This window comes from Andrena cerasifolii, chromosome 9, assembly GCF_050908995.1.
Source record: "Andrena cerasifolii isolate SP2316 chromosome 9, iyAndCera1_principal, whole genome shotgun sequence".
NCBI lineage: Eukaryota > Metazoa > Arthropoda > Insecta > Hymenoptera > Andrenidae > Andrena > Andrena cerasifolii.
Genome location: NC_135126.1, coordinates 15,694,265 through 15,718,576, shown reverse-complemented (window position 1 = coordinate 15,718,576; position 24,312 = coordinate 15,694,265). Strand labels below are relative to the sequence as shown.

At 49.0% G+C, this 24,312-nt stretch overlaps 2 protein-coding genes across 2 annotated transcripts; one reads left to right on the top strand and one right to left on the bottom strand.

Moving 5' to 3' along the window:
* Window positions 1-341: 341 nt before the first annotated feature.
* Rip11 (Rab11 interacting protein) lies at window positions 342-7,183 on the bottom strand. Its single transcript, XM_076820311.1, has 7 exons — window positions 6,770-7,183; window positions 4,129-4,167; window positions 3,011-3,257; window positions 2,183-2,561; window positions 1,806-2,083; window positions 1,292-1,733; window positions 342-1,136 (listed from the first exon to the last, which is right to left on the bottom strand). Exons 1-7 carry the CDS (start codon window positions 6,798-6,800, stop codon window positions 960-962), a joined length of 1,593 nt encoding a protein of 530 aa, XP_076676426.1. The 5' UTR covers window positions 6,801-7,183; the 3' UTR covers window positions 342-959.
* Window positions 7,184-9,277: 2,094 nt separating this feature from the next.
* LOC143373264 (uncharacterized) lies at window positions 9,278-19,069 on the top strand. The gene is made up of 2 exons (XM_076820315.1): window positions 9,278-10,287; window positions 15,949-19,069. Exons 1-2 carry the CDS (start codon window positions 9,862-9,864, stop codon window positions 16,291-16,293), a joined length of 771 nt encoding a protein of 256 aa, XP_076676430.1. The 5' UTR covers window positions 9,278-9,861; the 3' UTR covers window positions 16,294-19,069.
* The last annotated feature ends 5,243 nt before the right edge of the window (window positions 19,070-24,312 follow it).

Here is a 24,312-nt window from a genome sequence, read left to right as displayed (position 1 = left end):
AACCTGTATCGTCTTTGATTGGTTGCCGCCATTTGTGGCAAAAGCAGAAGTAGACAGGGAAAGAAACTGTAAAAAGGAGAGACAAAAATACGCATAAAAAATTTAAAGAAAAATTTGCGTAACTCCCTCCTCCCTTCTTTATAGCTCGATGAGTCGAGTTAGGCTGAAGTTAGCGACCGACTACCCCCTTCCGAGTGACGCAAAATTACATTGGATGATAGGTCTTCCTATACTTTTTCGCGTTTGCTAGTCTTGTGAAAGTATGTCCTTCACCTAAATATATTTCCGCGATTCGGGCTTATTGAACGGTTTATCTACTTAAAAATTACATTAAACATTCATTTGTCGGGTTAGCAGCGATCATTTTATTCACAATGCACGTGCGTGTATGCGTAGAACATTCACATATACGTACCTCTTATTCAAATGTAAGTCTCTAAAAATATAAAGTCTATCGCGTCAATATAATTGATTTTGTTGGGATCATACTTTGGACGGAGATATCATTATTGGATATAGAGTAACGCTCTCGTTTGGGAAGACTAGGGAGTATTCGCATTTTTTGTCCTCGCCTCGAAGCGGTTGGCACAAATGTCGCACCTTTCCTTTACACTTTAAATGATACAAACCTTATTATAGTAAAATACTTGGTTCGAACGATAACGAAATGTTAAATGTACGATAGAAAGTTTATACAATTCGAAAAAAGCAACGAGGCAACTCTGAGTGCAATGTTACGTAAGAGTTATGTTCTAATCGTTAGTCGAGAATAAATTAAAGCGCGTGAACTTATAGTTCATATATGATAGCCGGTTACACCGACAGCAGTCAAACGGATGTACAATACAATACGATCAGGAATAGAGTGAACGAGCGCTATGCTATTGTCACCGCTACGCTGCACAATGCAATTGATCTCGACGTCGCGAGACGCCGAAATGGGAAGAGTGTTTAATTATTTACTGGTGTCCGGGCGATGACAAACGTCTTTGCGACTGGTACGGATTTTGCAGTAAGCGCGGCGAACATTCAATTACTCGCAGCAGTAATGCGTCGATGTAATCCTCCAAGTCGGTTAGGCGTTTCTTTTTGTCCGACACATCCGCCTGCAGCCGCAACGTCAACTCTATCAGGTCCTGCGTTTACGAAACAGCCATTTAGAAATCACTACCCCACGTTTCTTTATGGCAGAATAAGATAGAGTAAGATAACCATAATTACAGGCGTATTTGAATAATACTTCCCTGTGAATATACCGGGCCTCGTCGCGTTTAAATAAATAAATAATTACCTCTCTCGATTTTCCGTCGAACTGAGCGAGAACTTCATGGGGCAAGTGACTCTTCGATATCGGTGGGCTTTTAATCGCGTCTTCGCCACCGATGATGATTCTTTCCGACGACAGATGATGATCGTCGTTCAGCTCTTTCAGTTTACTCTCCTTGTCCTTTTTCTTGTCTTTTCTAGGTTGCTTCTCCTCTTTAGGACTCCAGCAACCGTGTCTGTCATCCTTCTTCTCCTTCAATTTATCCTCCTTGCTACTCTTCTCCTTGTTCGAGGCAGTTTTCTCCTCCTTGCTCTTGACGTGGACGATTTCCCGCGGCGCAGGGCTGAGCGGTTCCAACGCTTCTTGGAACTTGGAAATCGCGGAAGGCGAATTAATCGGCGAAGATTCGCGGTGATCGTCTTTTGGCTGGTCGATCACGATCTTTGGGCTCGGTTTGCTCTCCCACCTGAACAGATTTATCGCAATGCTTTATTCTCCTTTCTAGCAGGAACTTCCGTTCGAGGAGATTCGCGCTTACCTCTTAACAGGATTTACTTGCTTCCCGTAAAGCTTGAGACCCCATTCGTCCTCTCTCGCGTGCTCCACCTTCGACAGCGAGGTGGTGGAAGCGCTCATAGAGTACCGCGGTGGTTTGCTAGGGGCAGCGTTGGCCGGCGCTGGCGGTGGAAGATGCGCGTCGTGGAAATGATTACCAGAAGACACGCTCGAAGCTGCCGAGCCCACGCTGTTGGCGTGCCCACCGACCACGGGGGCGTTCAGGGATGACGCTGAGCTCTTGTGAGACAGATCATCGAACTGAAATACGCGGCATCAGATTGCATTAGTCTAAGCTCTACAAAGATGCTTCAACGGAGCAGAACATTTGGTTTTAGCCAGAATTCCATTTTAACTTACCGTAAATTCGTCCTCGTCCTCGCTGATAACACCGGGATCAGCCTCTCCGGGTTGCTGTCGGGTGGTCCTGAACTTGTGCTCCTCCCTTTCATCCAAATTATCCTCCTTCTCGAGGTTGTGCTTGCTCTTCCCCTTCACACGGTTCCCAATCGACTTCGCCAACTTCTTCAAGCCCTTCCGCTTCTCGAAGCTGCCTATGCTCAGTAGACTTCCGCCGATCGAATGGGCAGCGTTCGACAGTTGGCCCAAGGAACTTTTGTGCCGTTCCTTGTGACTCAGATCGGTCAAGCTGCCCGCTTTTACGATGAAACCGATCTTCACCTCGAGCTCGCCCCTCTGTTTCGTGTTCTCCTTGCCTGGTTTACTTCCAAGCGTGTACCTAGACGTGATTCAAACATCGAGGTATCACGAAAAGTACCTTAATACATCCTAAAGGTCAACCCCCAAGAAAGTAGGCAAGGTGAACCCACGATTACCCGAATTTCAAATTCAGCAATTTCTTTTCCCTTCGCTGACCTCAACAGAGACATTTTGGGCCACTAGTGTGGGAGCAGAATCGTTTAGAAGACGTCACGAATTACAAAGAACTTTCATCCACTGAGTGCTACCTTTCTCTTTTCTCATTTATTTCAGACAGAAATTTACCTAATAATTGCCACAACTTTCCAAGGCACCTTACTCGGCGTACTCTTCTCCGTTCACTCGCGATGCTTTCCTACCTCTGTATACAGGACGTTACATTTAAATCGATCCCCGCGAGCATCTCCGAATAATGTTAGCACTGCCTTAATTGAAGAATGGAAAGAAGAGCGAGCCTCGAAGACCTACCATCTGTTCCGTGGCCTCTCGTACACGTCGAAGCTGGACAAGGGTATGCTGATGGTGCCGAGGAACTCGTCCACGCCCAGGAAATTGCGATGAAGGGCCGTGAGGACGATTTCCGCGGTGTTCCCCTGCTCGGGGATAGTTAATTCGCATTCCTCGTGCCATTCCACGTCCTTCGCGGCCTTCTCCTTCACGGACGTTTGGTATTTCTCCTTACCGAGGGCGATCGTCACGAAACAGTCGTTGGTCTCTGCGCGTTTATTAGCTTTAACTTTAGCTGCTTCAACGTGGACGGAGAGAGCGAGAGAGGGATACACGGTCAACCGCAAGGTCACGATTAACGAGCTGCATAACGGGAATTAAATCTCGGAGGAGACGGGCCTGCGCTCCATTGTACACTTATTGCTCGCGTAAAATACCTCGGGGAGTCCATGAACTCTGCGCGATTCGTAACCCCTGTCTCGAACGGGTCGCTCGTCAAAATCAAATTTGTCACCCATTGGTAGGGAAAAATTGATATCAAGTTCGCAAAGCTTGGAAGAAGCTTGCTCTGTTTAAGGGGACGTTCATAAATTACGTAAGACTTCTATTTATGTTGGTCTTATTCTATATTATTTATTAACATTTTTAACCTAATTTTTAATTCATACAAATTCTATCATTAATCCTCTAGAAAAGTAATTTTAGTTTGATTTCCCGAAACCGAGTTAAATGAGTTATATAAACTTTTAAAAGAATTTCAATAACTGAAAAAGTGCAATGCAAAAAATGTTACGTAAGGACAGGTGGGAGGGGGTAAGAAATCACCAAAAATACCCTTACGTAATTTAAGGACGGCCCCTAATGGCGATTGCTGCAAGGCTGACGCGACGTTCGTTACGCGAGGATTACGCGTGCGAATGTAAGTATTTGGAATTTTGCATGCCTCGCGAAATTCGATTCAAGCGATGCAATATCGACGCTAGCATCGCAAGGCAATTCGATTTCCATTGTTTTGAAATTTGACTCGGCTCGAAGGAGGGGAAAAGTAGCGACGCGGCGAGCAAGGCCGTCTATATGTCGCAACCTCGTAATCGCTGCCCTCTTAATTAATATCACATACGTCCGATCGCGATACTCACTGTGTTTTCCTTTGGTCAATAGGGTCCTCGCCCTCTGAACTGCGAACAAAGAAGAAAACCTTGTTAGACGCGGCGAGGACACGATTAATCCATCGTCCGATTGGCTGCGCCGCGCGTGCGGCTGCTCGATCATTCCATTGATCTTATTACACGGGCCGTCCGACTGAACCCGTGCCACGAATTCTGTACGGGTGCAGTGCGCAGAAAATTATTGTTCGGTTAGCCCACGAAAGAAGGGACTCGCACCTGGGAAGCTGAAGATTCCAGAAACGCGTTTCCCAGCGCTTTATTTATTTACATAGGCCGGTACACCGACGCGAAGTTCGTACCATTGCCTTTGAACGCGGTGGCCACGAATTATTTATCCACGCTTCTATCGAATTCAACGAATCCTCCGCGGTGGATCCGTGATAATAAAAGAAAGAGGCGTATCCGTTACGCGCGATAAAGCGCTGCACACGCTCTGATCGAAGCGTGAAGCTGCATGGCGCGCAGCTTCAGATCCTATCCGGCTGAATTTCCACCGATTATCCAGGTTCGTTATTCGAGAATTCCCGACGCGTTTTTCCTTTTCGCGCAACGAAGGTTTCTCTTTCTCTAGAGACCGAGGAAAGTCGCTCGGGGTATTTAGAATAATGCTTCGCAAAACCGCGCGATAGCTGGCGAGAGTACATAATAACGCGGCTTCCTATCCGCGGTAAAAGCGTCGACGGTATCGGATCGTTCCCGCCCATTATTCGTCCCAGCATTCTTACCGCGAAACCGCGCTTCTACCGCGTATCGTTGCCTCACCATTTTCGCCTCGCTCCCACTTTTTACCGTGCACTCGATCGAGAAACAATTTCAACGCGCTTCCTAGCTTCCTCCTGTGCCCTTTACTTAATTCTCTACCTACCTGTCCTTTGACACACGACTACGCTACGCGCTTGTCTCTTAACGTAATCGCTGCGCTAAGCGAATACATCCTGCTGCTAATATTTTTCCTTTTACTTCGTTATTGAACGCAGCAGATGTTTCTATGAAATTTTATTCATTTTATTAATTTTATACAGTTGTCTCGTGGTACTGTTTCCGCCGCGACGATGATCACGTTGTTCCACTTTGCGCGCCAAGTAATAACGCGTGGGACGCGCTCGGCGAGCTCAAAAACTGCTCGGCGGACTAGTGTGGAGTATATGGTTTTCCTACGATTTCTAGGCTGGGAAAATCAACTCTCTCGCTGCATTCTTCTGCGAGTCGATTAAACGCGCGAGCCAACTCACCGCGGCTGCAGCCGAATAGGTATCGTCTGCTCGGGAAGGAACATTAACGGTTCGAGATCGCGATGGTACCGGCTCGATTTCGTCGGAATACTTTTTTCGCGCGGAAGGAGACGGATCGCTGATACGATCATCTTGTCCAAAGAGAAATGTACGCGTTACCCCTCTCACTGTACGTTACTTCCTTTTTCAATCTGCAGCGTGCAAGGTTCGTTGGTTAACAGGTATTCTGACCCCTTTATATCTTTCTTTGCTCGCATCTACGAGACGCGTACGTTACCCAGGGCCCGGGGGTAGTACCTGCGGCCCTGGGCAGAGGCTCGTGCACGCGAACGAAAAGGGGGACACATCAGCTGCTTCTACACATGCTTTCACACTCCGCCTATTTTGCATAGAAACGAAAGCGCTGAGAGCTTGTCAACCGACTACTACACGCTCTGCGAGCTGCAATTACCCAGAATAAAGCAAACTCTACGTTGATACACGTCAGCGGCGTAGCGTCATCCGATCGAGCCCCTCGTGTTCGCTCGCACGTCCGCTTGGGAATATTCCGCGAAGTTCTGCGAAGTAAAACAAACGGGCTGCCAATTTTCGGCTGTTGACTCATCGGGAGTATCTGGGGCGTGGATAATCGCGCGCGTTTTAAATACGCCGTGGCTTTTTGGCGCGTCTCGGGCGCAACATGCAACCGGTGCGCGCGTCTCGTGACTTCGACGCGAGGCAGGAAAATATTTACATATCCCCGGAGCAGCGAGCAGGAATGCGCAAGTTCCTTCCGTGCGCACGGCTATGAAAATATGCGCGCATGCAAACATGTCCAGATCGCAATCTCCCTGCTTCTCAGAGGCAAGTACGTTCCGTGCTCGAAAGGCATTCGAGTTTTCACCGCCTCTCTACCGCCAAATTATCGCGTTACGGGAGGCTGAGCCTCGAGACGCGATCGGAGTTTCCATCGATGGTCGATTTTCCCGAGCTTCGTTCGCGGTAAACGTTCTCCCAGGATGTACCCACCCGTCCGACCAAATCGACGGTTTAAAAATACTGTGTTGCGACGAACGAGGTCGGTACGAATACGGCACACGTCGTTGGCTACGTAGAACCGTATCAACCATACGTGAAAATGTTTAGAGAGCGTTTGTTAGAGGTGGATTCATGGATGGGACGAAATCGACGGGTCGTTATGTCGTTAACCGAGTTCCTAGAGCAACGTAACGAGATTGCACGGCTTCGATCGCCTACATTCGATGTAGGATACGTAACCTAGCTTACGCATATGCAGTAATCGGTTTACGGTACATCTGCTTCGGCTCGAACCACCTGCCGCGCCGATCTACGCTACTGTCTATCGCGTTTCCACTTGGACGCAGCTTTTCGCCGCTTACCTGTCACTTGAACGTGCGTCGGACTCCACATTTTCGTCGACTAGGTCACAGGCCTTCGGTCGCGAATGCGTTCATCTGTCGCTCCTCGTACCGACGTAACGACGTACCGATCTATGTAACGATGAACACTGCGGTGTCGGCTACTGGCATTACGCGTCGTACTTTTCGCAGGTCCACGCGGTACGGTAACGAGCCACGCCACGACCAAATACTCACTCGCCGCGATGCATCAACAAGAACTATACTTCACTGTTACTGTTCGAACAACCGCTACGTCCGTCTCGCGCATCGCGCACCATTACGGTGACTACTACGCATCGACTCTCGCGCATCCACCACGCTTACGCCTCAGGCGCGTGCCACGCACCGAGGGGGCCCCGTGCTCCTTTATTTGTGTCAACTGAATATTTCGGATACTATGGAGAAGGTAAACAAATCTGATACCATATCGCTGTGTCCTATTTTCTCTCTTTCTTCAAATATCTTTGTAAATATTTTTCGAAGTATATCAGTGGTATTCTGTAAAGTATTCCTTTTCTTCATGGTGCTGATTTATTACACTCGTTGGCGGAATAATGAATCCTTGGACGACAATTACGTTCGACCTTCGCATTCGCGTATTTCAGATGAAAATTATTCCGCCCAGACTGTCGGCGAAGATGCGCAGCGTGTATATTTAGTAAAAGTATAAAGTTTACAGAGAACAATAGACGCAACTCGATGCATCGATATACCGTACAATCATCGCGATTCGTCATCGGTAAGATAAGAGGATACACACACATGATACACAGCGATGTAGGTACGACTGATTTCGACAATAATTACTGATAATATCGCAGTGGCGATTTCCTTTCTCTTCATAAATATACGCCTTGATACGATACGAAGAACTAACAATAAACATGATTATACAGTCCATTCGTACTATATAGTCAAACGCTTCTTGTGTTTTTTAGACGGAAGGTACGATTGACTACAAAAATGATAATAACATTTTCTAGGGAGTGAATGTATAATTAGAGAAACATTCGAACGATCTTAATTGCACCGTTTCGCATTTATTTTATCAGAGGTTCGCCATCGGTACATTATCGCACACTTAAGTTCCATTATCGAGATACGGGAATGTACTTGTTTGTTAGATCGGCATTGCGATGATTCCGCGATTACATCACGCTCCCACATCCACCTTTCGTCCGGATGGTAATTAGCAATCTACTCGGTTTTGTGTATCCTCTATTCTCCTATTCGTTCTTTCATTAATCACGAACGATTTCTAACACGAAACAGCGATCGCTACTTTGCATGAACGAAATCAATTTTGTGTGCTGCTACTTTTGAGAAATCTGATTAACGACAGCATTCTGTACGGAGAACTATATCGCCAGCGTGATAAGCTCCATGTCGGTTTCAAAATGCACTAGCAAGCCAAATGTATAGTAAGAGGTGACGAGCATGCCTCGTCATGTGTACATACTGCAAATAGGCATGTGTATAATGAATATACATTTTATGTAGCCACACACAATTGCACCTGTGCGTGTGTAGACTCTTCGGGTAATGGAACGGATGTTGATGGGTAATAAAAGTCAGCCAATAATTGAATTGCGTGCGTAAACACAATGTTTCTCGGTGAAGATGGATAGCGATTGCCAATTGCCAATTATCGATCTTTTAGTATCCCTCCCGTTTACTACTACGCCTATGCATTGGCACATTTTTATACGTGAGAAAACATGCTAGGACTTTCTGATTCATTCTGTCTGAACCAACGCGCACGTGATTCACTAGACTTGCACCGCGCAACAGGTGTTTTGCTTTTCTGTCTCCCATAAGGAACCACGGCGTCTGAATCACTGCCTGTATGGGTACGATCGCGTTTCTATATTCATAAGTCGATACACGAGTGCATGGGGTGCGCCTGAATATACACATGGTAGGATCGCAGAAAATAAGCTGTACCCATTACTTTTACGTTACTTCACGAACCCATTTAATCTGATCATTGTTTGTAACGTTTTCTGCATTAGCCCGAAAATATCCGATTGCAGGTTTAATTGAATTTCCTACGTTCGTCGACAGGTGGTGCTGGATTAAGAGACAATTCTCGATCTTGCCACAAGATGGCTATGAACAGCAACCCATTCTCGCAAGAGCTTCAACCATAACTTAATCCTTCAAATGTGAACAACCTATTCTATATAAAGGTATTCTGCTACTCACAGCAAGCTCTACTACATAAACCTTATTGAGAATTCTACGCTCTATATTCCCTCTCACTCCGTACCAGTTGCTACTTGCTACTAACAAAACAAGTGTCACAACATGTCTACTCGTAGCGTCGCTTCATCCCCACTAGATCAGCGCGGGCGGTCTCTGCCGCATTCCCCTTTTCTTTTTTCTTTTTTCCTATTTCCCCGTTCCTTTCTATCCCTGTTTCTCTTGTACCCCCCTCTACGTAGGCAGATTGCGACCAAAGCTAACGACAGCGTCTCGCACGGATGGCTACGGTGCGTGTCGAGGAACGTATCGCTTTCGATCGGCCATACGTCTATAGATCCGTGACATTCCAAGAGATTGCAGGTGGTGGCTGCTCGGTCGCGACGGCCATTGGTGCACGTGACAGCTCGCGTACGCGTGAACCGACCTTTAAGCTTCCAATCCCCAATCCCCCATGCCCGTAGCCCCGTGTACAACGATCCACGACGATCCACGGCGGTGCGTACCGTCAGTCGATTCGAATAATCGCCTCGTGGCAGGTGAAGACGAAAATCGGCGAGGCCAGGTTAGCAGTCAGTTGCGCCCAAGTGAGCCAGCCAGCTGCCGCATGAGGCACGGACGAACCGTAAGGCCGCGCCTCGATCGTCGATCCACTCGATCCTCCGTCGAAAATCTCCTCGTTACCGATCGGTAGTGTGCGTGCGCGAGCTTTCTCGCAGCCATCCCGCGTGTACCGCGTACAGCACATTATCTCCACTGGATTCCTCCTCGTTCTCGCTCGGGTAGTTCGTCTCGTCGCAGCGGCCGCTTCCCCCGTTCGCCAGTTTTCGCTTCGTTCTGCGCCGCGCGACACTACGAGGACCGGAGGCATGTCTTCGTCGAAGGGTGACAATGCACCGTGCGCACGACTCTGCCACATCGTGAAATGGGACGATTTCGACGGTTACGGGTTCAACTTGCACGCGGAGAAAGGGAAGAACGGGCAGTTCATCGGGAAGGTGGACGACGGGTCGCCGAGTCAGGCCGCTGGTCTGCGACAGGGCGATCGGATCGTCGAGGTTAACGAAATCAACATCGCTAACGAGACCCACAAGCAGGTGGTCGAGCGCATTAAAGCCTTTCCCAATGAGACCAAGCTGCTGGTGGTTCACCAGGAGGCCGACGAATATTTCAAGGCTAACAACATCGTTATCAAGGCCACCATGGCGAACATCAAGGTGATCAAGACCCCGGAGAAGAATCCGAACAGTGTCGAGCAAGAGGAGATGAACGGCAGCAATGCTTCGATCGACGAGGTACAGTATCACGCTTAAATCTCGTTTCTTCTTCTTCCTTTATCCACGATCGTTCAAGCGCTACGCGAAAACACGTGAAACCTACGATCTCTGAATGGCCGGGAGCGTGCACACCTGTTACTTCTGTGTACTCGTCCGGATCCCCTCGCGAAGATGAGTAATATGAGCATACTTTTCAACGATAAGAAACTTTCTTCGCTGTACAGTTCTGCGTTCTTACAATACTTCTGCTAACTTCGCGATTCTACAATTTAGGAAAGAACCCATGTACACATTCGTTTCTCTGCGATGATATCTTTGCACCGTGAGTGAGTCAGCCATCGGTTTAGCCGGAATTATAAATCATGTTTCTGTTTTCTTGTCTTTGGTTACGCGGCTGACACAAGTTCCACGAACTTGAGCGGCGTACCTAAAGTCCATTAAATTGGATTCCGATTGCATGAATAACCATAGGCGTAATCTCGCTCGCCGTGATTTGTCTTATCAACGTACCAGGCCAGTTCCCGAGCAAGGAAAAGTGGCGGAGGTTTTTACGTATCCAGAGATAAGGCGTGCAAGCGTTTCACGCCAGCCTCTGCGGTCTCGAAACATCTGTGTTTATCCCGGTTGGGTGGCAGCGGTGAGGCGAGGTAGAAAAAAAAAAGTTAGCGCGCCATACGTGGAACGCAGTCTGGTTGCGCGCGCGCGGAACGTTCCAACAAACACGTAGAAACGGAGAGTTTGGATGTTTTTTTTCCCCCTGCTTTCGCTCTGATGAAAAGGGTCGGTCGGCGAGTTGCGTGAGACGCGGCATTCGAATTACGCGCGCTGCCCGGTCGGCGCAAAAACTCTTCGCGAACCCTGAGAAAGCTCGTTCATCGAGCGTCGACGCTTCTCAACCGATGACTCGGGTGAAACGCCAGACAACAGCTCGGCGAGCTTGATTTGAAATTGAAACGATATAAAACATTTCCCTCCTTTGTTTGCGGTAATTTTATCTGGAATCGAGGAATTAAAGAAAGAGCGAACGATGTTATTCGTGTGCCGTTGAAGCGAGCGAGATATATATTGCGGCTCGCCTAAAAATAAACATTTTGCATTGTGAACTCGAACGTTTTATCGCGCAGCATGCGATTTCGAAGTAAACCCGGCTCGATATAATACTTATCGCACGTATGCTTGTCTCGTTCCGGTGAGACGCCGGCGAACGATAACTCGCTCATTATCACAGCCTCCGCGAGCGTTCCTCCTACCCGTGAGTATATTTATATCTCTCGGTTTCTTCCGTCGACTCTACTCGACAATAGCTTTCATCTCTGTTCTAGCCGGGGCACAAAATTTTATTTAATCTTATCGGGTCGATTAATCTTATCCGCTGTTTCCACAGAAGGGTGTTTCAAGCTGTGTGGTACATACGCTACAAAAGGGGTGACTTAAAAGCTAACGATTATGCATTTTAAAAACACCTATTTTGAAGTACCCGGTACGCTTCGCGGCTTCCAGTGTAATCGAGCGCTTTGGAACATAATACTTGATCGATTGCTCGCTCCGCGTCACGACCGAGAGGAATCTCAGCTTTTAGCGTAGTAAAGTGAAATAATACATGGGAATATTTGTCGAAGGCTTCAGCAGCCGCGTCAGTCTCGCCTGCCCAAGGACGATTCGTTATCTCCTCCGAGAAGCGGAGCTATTAGAAAAACCAATTTTCCCCGTTCGTGATTTCTGACGTGACTCGTTGGTCGAAGGTGAGCGGTCGCCGTCGAGCACCCAGTGACTCACTTGCTTCGCTCGTAAACGATAAGACACGTTTACGGAACCGACGCGACGGGACGGGACTACCCGCCGTCCCACTTCTGTCCCTGTTCCCCGGGCGAGTTTTAAACTACCGCCGTTTATCGGCCTTCGAAGACCGCTGGGACGCGCTCGTTCCTCTCTCGGTTATCAGGTGAAACGGCCGATAGCGCGCGGCGCATAGCTGCATCCTCGGATGTAACAATTACGGCGTTAATCGGCGGAAGTTCCTCCTTTGCAGAATGTGCGCGCCGCGCTGGCCTTAATTCGCCTCCCATGGGATCCGCGTTCGATCTCCTTTCCGCGACCCAGCTGCTCCCACGAGCCTGATCGCGCCAGATAAGCCCGCGAAGAGATTCGCCCGGCGCCGATACGGTTCGCCGGATTTCCGGCCACTTTTCCGCCGTCGAATTACGTAAATGCTATCGAAGACGAACCGTGCAATATTACGCGGCTACGGGCTTGTGCATCGGGCTGAGACAGCCTCGGACGGGAAAATCGTTGGAAATGGGGGGTCTCGCGCGCACTCTCGATCTTATGGTAAAACGATTGGCACTTCGTCGGCCGTTCTTTCGCGCGCTCGCAGCTGCGCGATCTCATGGCGCGCGTGGGCGTAGGAATTCAACCTTATTTCATACCAGTCGCCGAGAGGGATGTATGGTAAGAAGATCTGGATCCCACTCGTCGGATGCAGTCGCTGTGTTCGGAGATTTGAACGAGCGCGGCGACAGGAACGAGAGCTCGCGGTGGAACGCGCGACGGATAGAGTGTCAAGGAAATGTAAAAGAAACGCTGTCCGGTGCCTCGTAAAAATCCCGCATATCCGTGGCGTGCACTCGATTGCGCGTATGGTAAATAATTAATCGGCTCTATGCAGGATAGTCAATTTCCTGCCAGCGTTTTTCATTGCGCAATCGGCCGGCTGCTCGCGGCACACGCGACAGCAAGAACGAGAGGGAAAATCGTTTGCTCCGAGCGGAACGGACGAACGGTCCTTGGGGATTTTCGTTAATATCACGGTCGGCGCATTGGGAATGTGGTTTTTCTGCGATCTAATTTCATGCAACGATACAGTGATTACCTGCTACTTACCTGCTTACTTAACTGCGTCGCGGCGCACGTTCGAAGTGGGCGGGGACGAGTAACTCTCGATATTTAAAAGTTGGCGATATCGTCGCTCGAAATTGGCTCGACTCAAAGAAACTACGCGACTGATAATGTTTAAAGGAAAAAGGAAATGAGAAAAGGAAACTATAGGGGGAGAAGTAGTGGGTCAACCCGTGGATCGCGAAGTGTCAATGGGGGGTGTGGGTCCCCACGGTTGTCTCTAGTATTTATTTAATTTTCCTTATTCATTAATGACGTAACACTGATTTTTCATAAATGAAAGAAAGGAAATATTTACCTTATCTTATACGGGGATGGAGGGTCGCTGGTAATTTGAATATTATAAAAGAGGATCGTCGATCAAAAAAGCTTGGGAAGCACTGCATTAAGGAATACACTTCCATTAAGTTTGATACACAGAAGCAAGAGATTACTGCGCGTTTAAAAGGCCCAAAACAGGTGTCATAAAAATTGACCCTGTCGGCTAGTTGGTTCCCATGCTCAGAAATTCTAGTAATAGGGTCATTAAATAGAGGATTCGACCTGTATAATCTCGGATGAAAGAGGAGTGTTCCGCAATGCCCTAGGCACATAATAAAAATGAACTAACTCCAGTAACTCCGCGCAGTTACTATAACCATTGAGAATATTAAACACAAAGTAAATATTGACCGAAGAAAAAAGCTGACATTCCCTGTGCATCGACGTAATGACAGTCTCGTTAGAGAGGCGTTTCTATCGCGTGCGAGTTGCGCGGAGGTGAACGATGTCACGTTAAACACGGAGAAATTCCGTCGCGGCAACGGCTAGCCTTAAAAATTCCGTTACCCGCTCTTATTCGATTACCGAGTCCGAGCGATTTTCGAAGAAAGCGTGCCAAAACGTCAGCCGTGTCCACGGCTGAATACGTATGCAGATAACGGGCAGTCCCCTTCTTTCGAGGAATCTACCCACCGCAGTGCATCGTCTTCCGCAACAGAACAATTGCACGCAACGGTCGACTTTCAGTCTGTCCCGATTCACTAGCTCGCTGCTTTTTCGGCTATCTCCGAACCGTTTAGGAAACTGGCCCCCTCAGTGTTCTTGCAATGGACCAGCAATTATGCAACCAGTAATTACGTAACGCTTTGGAAGTTTGAACAGGACTAAAATTTGTTTCCTTTGATCCTTTAACTCCGATAGGTGGATCCACTATACTTGAACGACAGCGTTTGTTGGGCGATAAGTAGTTGAATCAACGGATGAGAGACCTTAGACCTCGGAGCAGTGTTTCGCCAACCTTTTTTTGAGTCGCGATCAGTGATTCAAAGGAAAAGGCCCATCTTGCGACCCACGGGTTGAGAATCACTGCCTTAGAGACTTTGAGAGTTTAGAGTTGAAGAGTCGCCACAGGGTTGGCCCGATCGAAGTATTACAGCGGATTGAAGAATAACGCGGAGGAAAGTCCCCGGTGCTGTCAGAGGGACTAATTGAATTGCGATATCGTGGACAGTGCCGCAACAGCGTGACACAGATTCTGCAAATTTTATAGAGGGGTTACGCATCATCTTGGCGCGTAAACACTGTCTTTTGCACGGGACTGACGTTTCCCTCGGCGAAACGTGATCCTCGATGACGGCATTATCATCCGCGAGCAAATCGAATATTCCCTGGCGCGCGTCCTCTGCGCCGTGACTGTGCTTCCGATGGCAGCGAAACACGGCGGTGGAAAAATTTCGTGCGCGCCTGGGAAGCGACTCCGATTAGAGAGCAAGAGTTTTTTTCGACGGCGTTCGAAGCGTAAAGAGGGAAGGAGACAGCCGCGACTAACATTATTTCGAAGAGATTTAAACGGTCTGCGACTCGAAACCGGTTCTACGCCGCGCTTGCCTCTATTCGATGGAATTCCTTTAAGTACCGTTCGGGATATTGCATCAGGACCCAAGGTCGTTCGTGAGTTTCTTCCACGAATTGGTGTCTCCGTTTTCAACCCGAGAATTCTTTTACTATCTGCACCCACCACCGTCCGTTGGCTCCCCGGCTGTGCTTACCCTGCTAACGTAATCCACCGCTTTGATTCACTGGCTACAAGTCATTCTCGAGCCTCTGCGCATATTTGCTTTTGTCCCGCGGCTTAGAACGTTTCGGAAGGCTGCGCCAGCTTCTAATTTCCTACTTAATCCTTCTTATCTCGCGCTCGGTTTATTCTACTCCTTCTGGTCTATTCGAGGCTGTTCCCGACCAGGGAAGAAGAACGCGAGGTAACGTCCACTAATTATCGCGCCCGCACTCTTACTTTCTATCGGCAGGCGTTAAGGCGAAACGCCTGCGCGTTGTGCAACGGACAAATTCGAGCCTCTGGCTGCGCGCACATTTGATACGCACCTTTTTAGCCTGGAGATTCGAAACTGAACGATCGAAGTCCGTTGATTGTAATAGCTTCCTCGTTATTAAGCGTGACGATGCCAGCTCAAACTAAGCGTTCCCAGAAGTCACGTTCGAGTCATAATCTACTCCGTTCGATATGGTCGTTGCGGACTGTGGAGTTCGTTTAGAAGCGCATGTTTTGGGAAAAAAGTAGCGCGCCGCGGCGCGCGATCGGCCTTGATACGTGACAAGCGTTTCTTACACGTCGATCGCGTTCCTTTCTAGCGAACGACGTCGCGTTCGACTGTGGCATTTCTTGCGAAATTGTCGCGATTCCACGAGAAGCAGGTGCAGGTGTTTTTTTCTCTCTCTTATAATTGATGCATTGTCGAAGGCCCAGAGGTCTGAAGGGACTATAGGTAAGGTGTTTGCTTTCAGAACGTGCAGAAATCGAGCGGCTCGAACGACACGTCGGCGTCGCAGCACAGCGAGAGCAGCACCGTGTCAGCGAACGCGACGAGGACGTCGACGAGGAGCGACGAGAGCGAACGCGACGAGCCCGCCCGAGAGAATGGGAACGGTATCAGGAATGAGTCGTCGGCGACGATGGGCGAGCACGCGACTGGGAACGGCAGCGTCGGTGGAGCCGAGCCCCGGCAGGGCCTGAACCTCAAGATGAGCGCCAAGGAGCTCAGGGCCCAGCTGGCCGCGCGCAAAAAGTACGACCCCAAGAAGGAGTCGATCGGTTTTAAGGACAAATTCGACATCGTGCAGAAGTTATAACCGGCGCGCTTCACCCTCGTCTCGACAGTCTTGTCGGCCATGCTCCTCGCGGTGCTCATCTCTGTCCTTCGGTGGGTCGGGACATTGACGGACGATTCGCTCGCGCGATACGCTTCGCTGTTGCGTTTCCCAGAATCGCTGGAACCTTGGAAGCGTAGTTGATGGCAGAGGTGCAGTGGAGTCGAATTGAAGCTGACGCGGAGGCAGTTAAGCTTCCGTGCATTCGTCAATGGGATTAATGGGAAGTGAATGAGAGAGGAGGTTCCACTTTGAATAAACCTAAATTGAGGCTCAGCTGTTTACGTTCTCACGTTTTTGCAACGGCCTTGCTCTGGTACTCGGAGAGTGTTTACTTTAACGGCTGGATGAGCTGACCTACTGCACTATTTCCCGTCCACTGGCTCTGCACGCATGGTCAGCGAAATAGAGAAGCAGGTTGACGCATCCAGGCGTTAAGGTAAACACGATTCGAGCTCGGACAATAAACGTGCGAAAATAAGCAGCCGAGCGCGTGCATCTTATTCGGCTTCCATTGACTCCGCGAATGGATGCACGGTGGCCTGAAGTATCACCGCCGATGAGTCTTACCATTTCGATCTAACTGCCGCATATGCTTATACCACGACTCCGCTAGATCTCTACCAGCATATACGCGTCCCCTCAGAACTGGATTCCGTACAGACTACGCGAAAAGATACGCGGAAGCTCGTAGTTTTCGTCTATCTAGTCCACCTATTCCACCTATTCCATCTATTCCATCTATTCCCCGACAGTCAGAACGTTGAAAGGCGTTTATACGATCGATCAAGCGCTGAAAGTCTATCGTTCCATTAGGCTACCGGTTGTCCCCGCTGCCAGCAAAGAACGGCGTTCGCGGGGTCCAAGGACGATCGCGACGACGCGGGAGAAAGTGTAACGTTGCGCGCCGCGGCGGCATCGCTTATCCGTTATCAAATTCAGGACACGTGTCGTTGCCCGTGTTATCATCGTGCGTTGCAGAAACGCGCGCAATTCGCAGCGTTGAATAGTTTCGAGCAGCTTCGCCCGCGGGCCCGTGGTCAGCGAGAGCGCCGTTAGCGGAGGAAAGGAGATCCACGAAAGTGACTAGCGGAGCTGGGTACCCGCCACCAAGATTCGAACGAATTACGTAATTTAAGAAATGTAACACGGCGACACAATGGTGAGAAGACCCGAGCGGGTTTCCACGTTCGTCTCCCGGAGTCGCGAGGATTCGTAGAAAACGCTCGGTTACCATCCAACCCGGCATTGCTAAATATTACGACAAGCTGTTGCGCAACATTCAATTATCGTGGCCGTCGTGATCCTTTTGCGTCGCGCTTCGTACCTGTCGCGAATGCGCGAGCACCGGGCGATCGTTTTTTTTTTCCTTTTCGTTAGATTTGTGTACGCAGCGATGACATTTCGTCTAGCGACGATCTCCGCGGCCACGATTATCGAAATGTCGCGTGATGAGTCACGCGGAATGTGCAAAAAATCTTAGTTATTATCCTGCTATTAAGCGACAGCGAGGAAAAGTCACTCGTCGCGCCCCTTCCCCCCGCGGACGCGACGCGTAATGTCGCGTCACGGGCTTTCCGGCTTATCGGCTGTTCGCACGGAAATATTTGGGTCGCGGGATTCGCAACGCGCACCGTCAGGGTACTGCATTTATCAATATTGTTTACGCGCGGGCGTCAGACGTAACGCGAATATTGATACGCTATTCCTGGAAGCTGTGAGTAATCGTACCGAGCCATCCCACGGTTAAACTAGCGATATCTCGGTATCGTAGCAGTCACACGTTTTATATGGCGCGTCTATTGTCCGGGGTAATTAGGATCGATACGATCAGGCTCTTTCGTAACTTCGGCGAGCGCTGTGTTCCGTTCGAAGTACGACAAGACACGGTTCCTTCCTTCCAACCATTCCGCGTCTTCCGTCCGAGTTCTTAAAACGATCGGTTTCTTTCTCGCAAAGACAACGGTTACAGTTTTCTGTTTGGTTACGTTTCAGCGGGGATCTTATAAACGACAGTAAATTTCGCCGAGCGCCGACAAAAGAGTATCGAACGAATTGATATTGATTCCAAGCGGATTGCAAGTTTGCAAGCAGGATCGACCGAGTAAATAAGAGAAGAGTTCGAGGATGATCCAACGCGATCCATCGGCCCCTGGCCGTGTGCCGAGCGTCTTGTGTAAATTCTCTGATATATCTCTTGTTTTTTTTCCCCCTCTTTGTTTTCGTCGCAATACTCTTTGCGAGAGGCTCGATGTGTAACAGATGTCTGCTTCTCTGTAAATATGAAATGTTCCGTACGCCAAGGTCGGTGCAACGATCGGAAGAAGCACGATCGAAACGATGATTAAGAACCGAGATACGCCGTGACGGCCTGTCTCGCTGAAAAATTGATGTCGACAGGTACCGATAAATCATTAGCTATTACGCTGGTTCGCGATACTGCTGTGGCTGGTAAAGAAAAAACAACTTTTAAAACTGTACCACTAATCGGTTTCACCTGGGTACAGCTCGGAGGATCGCGGGAGGAAAGCTCCTCCCGCGCCAACCATTGCACCGGTCCCTTGAAAATGTATATAAAACATCCTGCGTGTAAGGTCAGAATGCACACGTTGTTACGATTATCGCACATGTCCGACCGTTAATTTGTAAGCCGTAACTTTAAGCATTATGTTTGACGACAAGACGACTTTAGTTCTATGTTATTCATCAAATTACGTTTATCCCGCGTACATCTGTGTATAAATAGCGTTGTACGTAATACGCTTGTTCGTTTTATTTCTCCTTCACCTCCTTGCCTTCGCTGTTCGCGTCGATTGTCGGTAAATAAGGTTAATCGTGTGATGGATTAATCTCGTAACTAACCTTCGAATTTGGCAAATACTAGAGAACTTCCATAACGACTGTTGAACTTGTCTAAGTTGGACAACCTACTGGATAGTAACGCGTACGTTCGATCGGTAAACCGTAAAAAAGTAGTAACAGATGTTAATACTACTTTTTTACGGTTTAACATCTGTTAATACTACTTTTTTACGGTTTACCGATCGAACGTACGCGTTACCCACGGTCGATATAGCAGTTTTCATTAAATTGATCTTCTACGTTAATAGTAGGTATTGTCATTTATATACACCATAAGTTACGGTAAGTTGGAAACAAAAGATGAAAGTAGAATAGAAATTGACTTTCTGTGGTTAGATGATTTCACTTTTGCGAGCGTAATACTAGACTCCGCAGCGTTTAGATTAGTTCAAAGAACTCTAATATTTTACAAAAAACAAACTGAAAAGGAAAGTTATCACAGCTTATATTTCAGCCTTCTTAAATTCACGATCCATTCTTTTTTACCAAATCCAAAGCATCGTTAATTAATAACCCAACTAAAAAGTGCAGCGATTTCCCGAGCGGGTATCGAGAAGTCGATAGGTCGCGTATTTTCGAACCGTCGGCGTCGCAACGACGAATGAACGGAGAAAGGGGAGGACGGACGTGGAAGGCGCGAGTGAGTGGCGAGGCAGACGGTGTTTGTAAATTACCTGTAAATTAACAGCGCGGAGGTGGGTCGTATCGGTAACGCGATGAAAAAAGCGGACGACGGTGGGCTGTTGCTCTCGGAGCAAGGTGGAAGCGAGAGAGGACGACGGGCTTGGGACTGGCGCGAGTGAGAGAGAGAGCGAGAGGCGGACATATATGGTCGCGGGGTCGAAGAAGCTCTCAGGTTACGCCGCGCCGTCGGCGCTAACCGTTTTCACGATCTTGTTCGCTCTCCTTCTTCCTCCGCATCCCTCTCCCCTCCTCTCGCTCGAATCCACTGCTCCTCGACAGCAACGTGTTTCTCGACGATCCTCCCTTCTCTCGCCGAGCGCGACGCCGACGTCTCGGGCGCACGCACGCGCGCGGCTATCGTTGCCTCTGCGTCGCGCCACGACCAAAAATATCGGCAGGCGCGCGTCCGCTTGGGTGAGAAGGAGAGAGGGCGAGTCGCGGGACAAGGACGGACTAAGGGTTGTGACGCCCCTTGCTCGTCACGCCGCCAGAGAAGGGACGAGGTTCCCGTTATTTCGAGATTATCGGGGATTGCCTGCTTTTTGGAATCGTGCCGATCGTCTCGTCCACTCTCGATATCGAGTCGGATTCCAAATCTCGCGACACGAGCCTTCGGGAATTAGAGGGGAATTCAGCCGAAGCTTTGTTATCCGAGCTAATTGTAAGACGCAGACATGAACGTTCCAATAAGGGAATTTGGGTATAATAGTAGATCACTGGATCTCACGACGTTGATTGTTTAACCGCAAAATGGGGTAAAAATTTATTTAACCGCAAAATGGGGTAAAAAGAAAATATGCAAGGAAGCAAATAATGGTATTTGATAAAGTTAACGATAGTAAACGAATAACGATGAACGTTAAAAACTTCCACAAAGCTGCGTTAATGCATAGATGCTGAAACGGTCCTCCGTCCAAGGGGCCCGCGCCCTTGACCAACGAGCTTTATGAGTTCTCTATTGTTTTCAGCGCCAACTTGCAATAACGCGCGCAGTTTCGACATCCACTTCGCCTAAACGAAAGTCTAGGCAGAAAATTGCTATTCCACCGTTCGGGTCCACTTCTGTTATAAAATTGTCAGATTATACAGAATGTCGGTGAATAATACAGGCCCGAGGATATTGAGTAACCGCGTGGGAGTTTGGTGGACTAAGAATAGAGGGGCGAGAAATGCAGAATCGCAGAATTTTGATCCCTCGATTTTACCATTTCCGAGCGCGCACGGCCGTGCGCGGTTCTTTCTGGCGATCTCGGCGCGGCTACCGAAACGGAGAAAACCGTCCGTCGGAGGGTTTATTTGTCGAAGCCGGCTGAGGAGCTGCAGCCGAAACGACCGTGACGACATCGATAAAAATTTGCGAATTCGCCGCGTCGCGCGGGGAATATGTTCCGCGGGCTTTTTACCACGGTGACTAAGGATCCTAATTCGAAGGAGGGATTAACGACCGAGTTTCGATTACGGCATTCCGAGGTAGTCAGAATTGGAAATTGTTGGCTTGGGTTTAACAACGAGGCCCGCGGTTGTTGACGGTGCCGCTTTCCAACGCGTTATTCGAAGATGCAATTTCTCTCGAAATAGACAGTCAGCTCGCTAAATAGATCCATCGACACACGCGACAAAAATCTTCCGGAGCTCTTGGTGCCGTGCTCGCGTATATTTTCGTAAACAGTAAACAGTAGAAAATTGTCTTTGGGATCGAAATCATCCCCGCGATCTATCGCGATAGACACGGAAGATGGTGGCGAATCGGTAAGAAGCTTTCCCACACCCGCGCTTAGAAAAGCGCAGAGTGATTCGCGCAGAGTGATTTGCAAGGAGCCGCAGGTGGTTCGAGGAGTTCAGTGCATCGAAAGCTGTAGCTATTGCAGGTGTTCTGAAAGGAATTCGCGGCCCCAGGGTGGAGCAAGAGGGGGCCGTTTGTGATACGCGGTTGTACGCATAATAGGGGCCGGTATCTTGTCCTGTCCTCGCACTCATAACATCTATTTCCAGAGCGGACCAACGACTAAGTTTAGATCGGCTGTTCCATATACTCGTGCCATTCGCCCACTCGGCTCCACTCGCTTCAACAAAATCTGATAAACGAACAAATAAGTGATCCACGCCCACGTCGTCGACCTTTGCAGTCCCTTTTACCCCCCTTTCTTTCCCGTTCACCTAGTTTTTCCCGCCGGTCGCTGCTAATCGTACGCGTCGGGTCCACCGGGCTTGCGACGCGGAACGGGGGTTGTTCCCATCGTTACTCGGTAATGCAACGATAATAAACGTTTCGCTACGGCCGCTGTAAAGATGCGAGCGGATAAACACCGGTCTGCGCGCGAATTGCCTCCGCCATACTGTATTTAGGTCGGGCAAGAGAGCGCGGGATAAACACTTCTCCCAGCTGGCGATTCTGAATCCTCCTTGCTGCACTGGAACACTCTGGACGCGGCTCGATCCAGCACGTTCCGTGGAAGCGAATCCATTAGCCGCGGAGCGCAGCAACTTTGAATCACGCAGATAGGGAAGCGCGCTGATGCGTTTTAGAAGAAGACCTGGCGAGAATAAAGGAGATAGAGAGTAATAAATCGGAGGCGGCCACGATTGCTTTCCATTTCTTTTTTGTATAGCGGGCTAAAAGTAACGCCACTAAAAATATAGCGAGCGTAAAGCGAGAAATTTTCTGCTCAGACTGCGTTACACGTTAAGTCGCCTCCGCGGGCGTAGATGCATACGTCAAACTTGGAATGTCGTCTGTCGAGCGCGCGCACGCGGAACTTCACACTTTTACAGTCACACATTTTCAGGCAAACTTATGGTCAGCGTCGTAACGTTCAATTATTCGAGGGTAATTGAATTTTATGAACGTCGTCTCTTTTAAATTCTTCGGCTATTCGTATCGAAACATTAGATTACGAGATATAAATCTTTGAATGGTATATTTCTATCGGAGATAAATATGAAATGCGATTAATCAATTGGCTCCTAAGCTCGCGGAAAGTAGTGAATAAAAATCGAGAAATCGGGCATATGAATATCTAGAGATGATTAAACCAACGAGTAGACGTGCACGTTGCATGAAAGTTAACGAATACATCAGTTACCTCGCATCCTAATGAATTTCTGCAGACGGCAAAGCGCTCGAAGCGTTCAATATCGAGCGCGTCGCCGTGGGACCGAATCCGTTCTGGAAGATTCAGCTGTTAAATCCGATTCTCGGGCAAAAGTAGAAAGATGTTAGCGGGCGGTAGGAAATAGAATACCGTGCGAAGAAAAAGTGGGTCTTGGCCGCTGTTCCCGACGAAAATAAATTTTTTGGTCGCATCGCCGATTCGGAGGTCTAATCAGACTTTTTTCTCTCCTCGATGTAGCTGGACGCATAATAGCGTTGAATCGACAAGTGACGGTGCTCGCCGCGACCCTTAGCTCTCGGAGCTATTCAGATTTCTATGAGAGATTTTTGGCCAGCATTCAAAAGGCCGATCGAGCGCACCGTGTCGATATCTTTGCTCGAATTTCCTGCGGCTCTCGGTCTGACTAATACGGCCCGCGACCACTCCCGGAACTGACTTTCCCGCGAAACTCGCGAATCTCGAGGCGCGTTACGAAATTTCTGGCTTCGTCCCACATCGGCACTCGACTATTATACCAATAAAACAGGGGGTGTCACGAGCAGCGGCCTGTCTTATGTAAAACGAAACAATCTCCGCGTTCAATTCCACGCTCCAGCGCGTTCGAGCGGAGCGAGCAACGGAGATAAAACGCCGCTCGCGAAAAAGAGCGCAATATATTCATCGTCCGCGCAAACATTATTTTTAAGAAGCCATTATTCAGCCTCGCATCTGGGGGGATCCAGGCCGCCCCAGTGGGCCCCAGCGACGAAGCTGCCTCCGCGATTCGAGGTATCGTCTTAATAAACAGGAACGTGGCAATTAGTTTGAATTATCGCGGTCGGGAGGGTGCTCGCGCGGAGGGGAAAGAAGCCGCTCGCCGCCCATCCGGAAAATGTTACAATACGCTGGCGATGAGAAGGATAGAGAGGGAGAGGCGGTGCTCGAGGAACAGAGAAATCCCGCACGCGGTCCCGAGATACGAGTCTCTCTCGGTTCTGGCAAGCCGAGCACTTTTCTAAATATACACGATCGCCCCTCACCGCTCAATCTATCTTTGCGTATTAGAATCTATACCTAACGACTCCAACACCCGTGCCTCCACCGTCCCACGGATCGCCGCGACGCGACGTTTACTCAGGGATCGGCTCAACTGCTTATGGCCCACCCTCTATATCCAGCCTCTGTCTTCTCGATCGTTCGAGCCGTCCTTTCACGCATTTACACAATCTCCATATCCCGCATTCCCACTCTGCAACGCGACGCGGCGGTCCAGTGGGATATTCAGTAGTAAAGGTCGATATTAGCCAGACCTGTGGTAGGGCACAGGTGACGCTGGACGTTCAACAACAACTGTGAAAATTCC

Coding starts and splice junctions, on each gene's coding strand:
- LOC143373264 (XM_076820315.1), top strand. CDS start 9,862: ATGTCTTCGTCGAAGGGTGACAATGCACCGTGCGCACGACTCTGCCAC. Junction 10,288..15,948: donor GCAATGCTTCGATCGACGAG/GTACAGTATCAC, acceptor GTTTGCTTTCAG/AACGTGCAGAAATCGAGCGG.
- Rip11 (XM_076820311.1), bottom strand. CDS start 6,800: ATGTGGAGTCCGACGCACGTTCAAGTGACAG. Junction 4,168..6,769: donor GACGCACGTTCAAGTGACAG/GTAAGCGGCGAA, acceptor CTTTGTTCGCAG/TTCAGAGGGCGAGGACCCTA. Junction 3,258..4,128: donor ATTGACCAAAGGAAAACACA/GTGAGTATCGCG, acceptor ATAAACGCGCAG/AGACCAACGACTGTTTCGTG.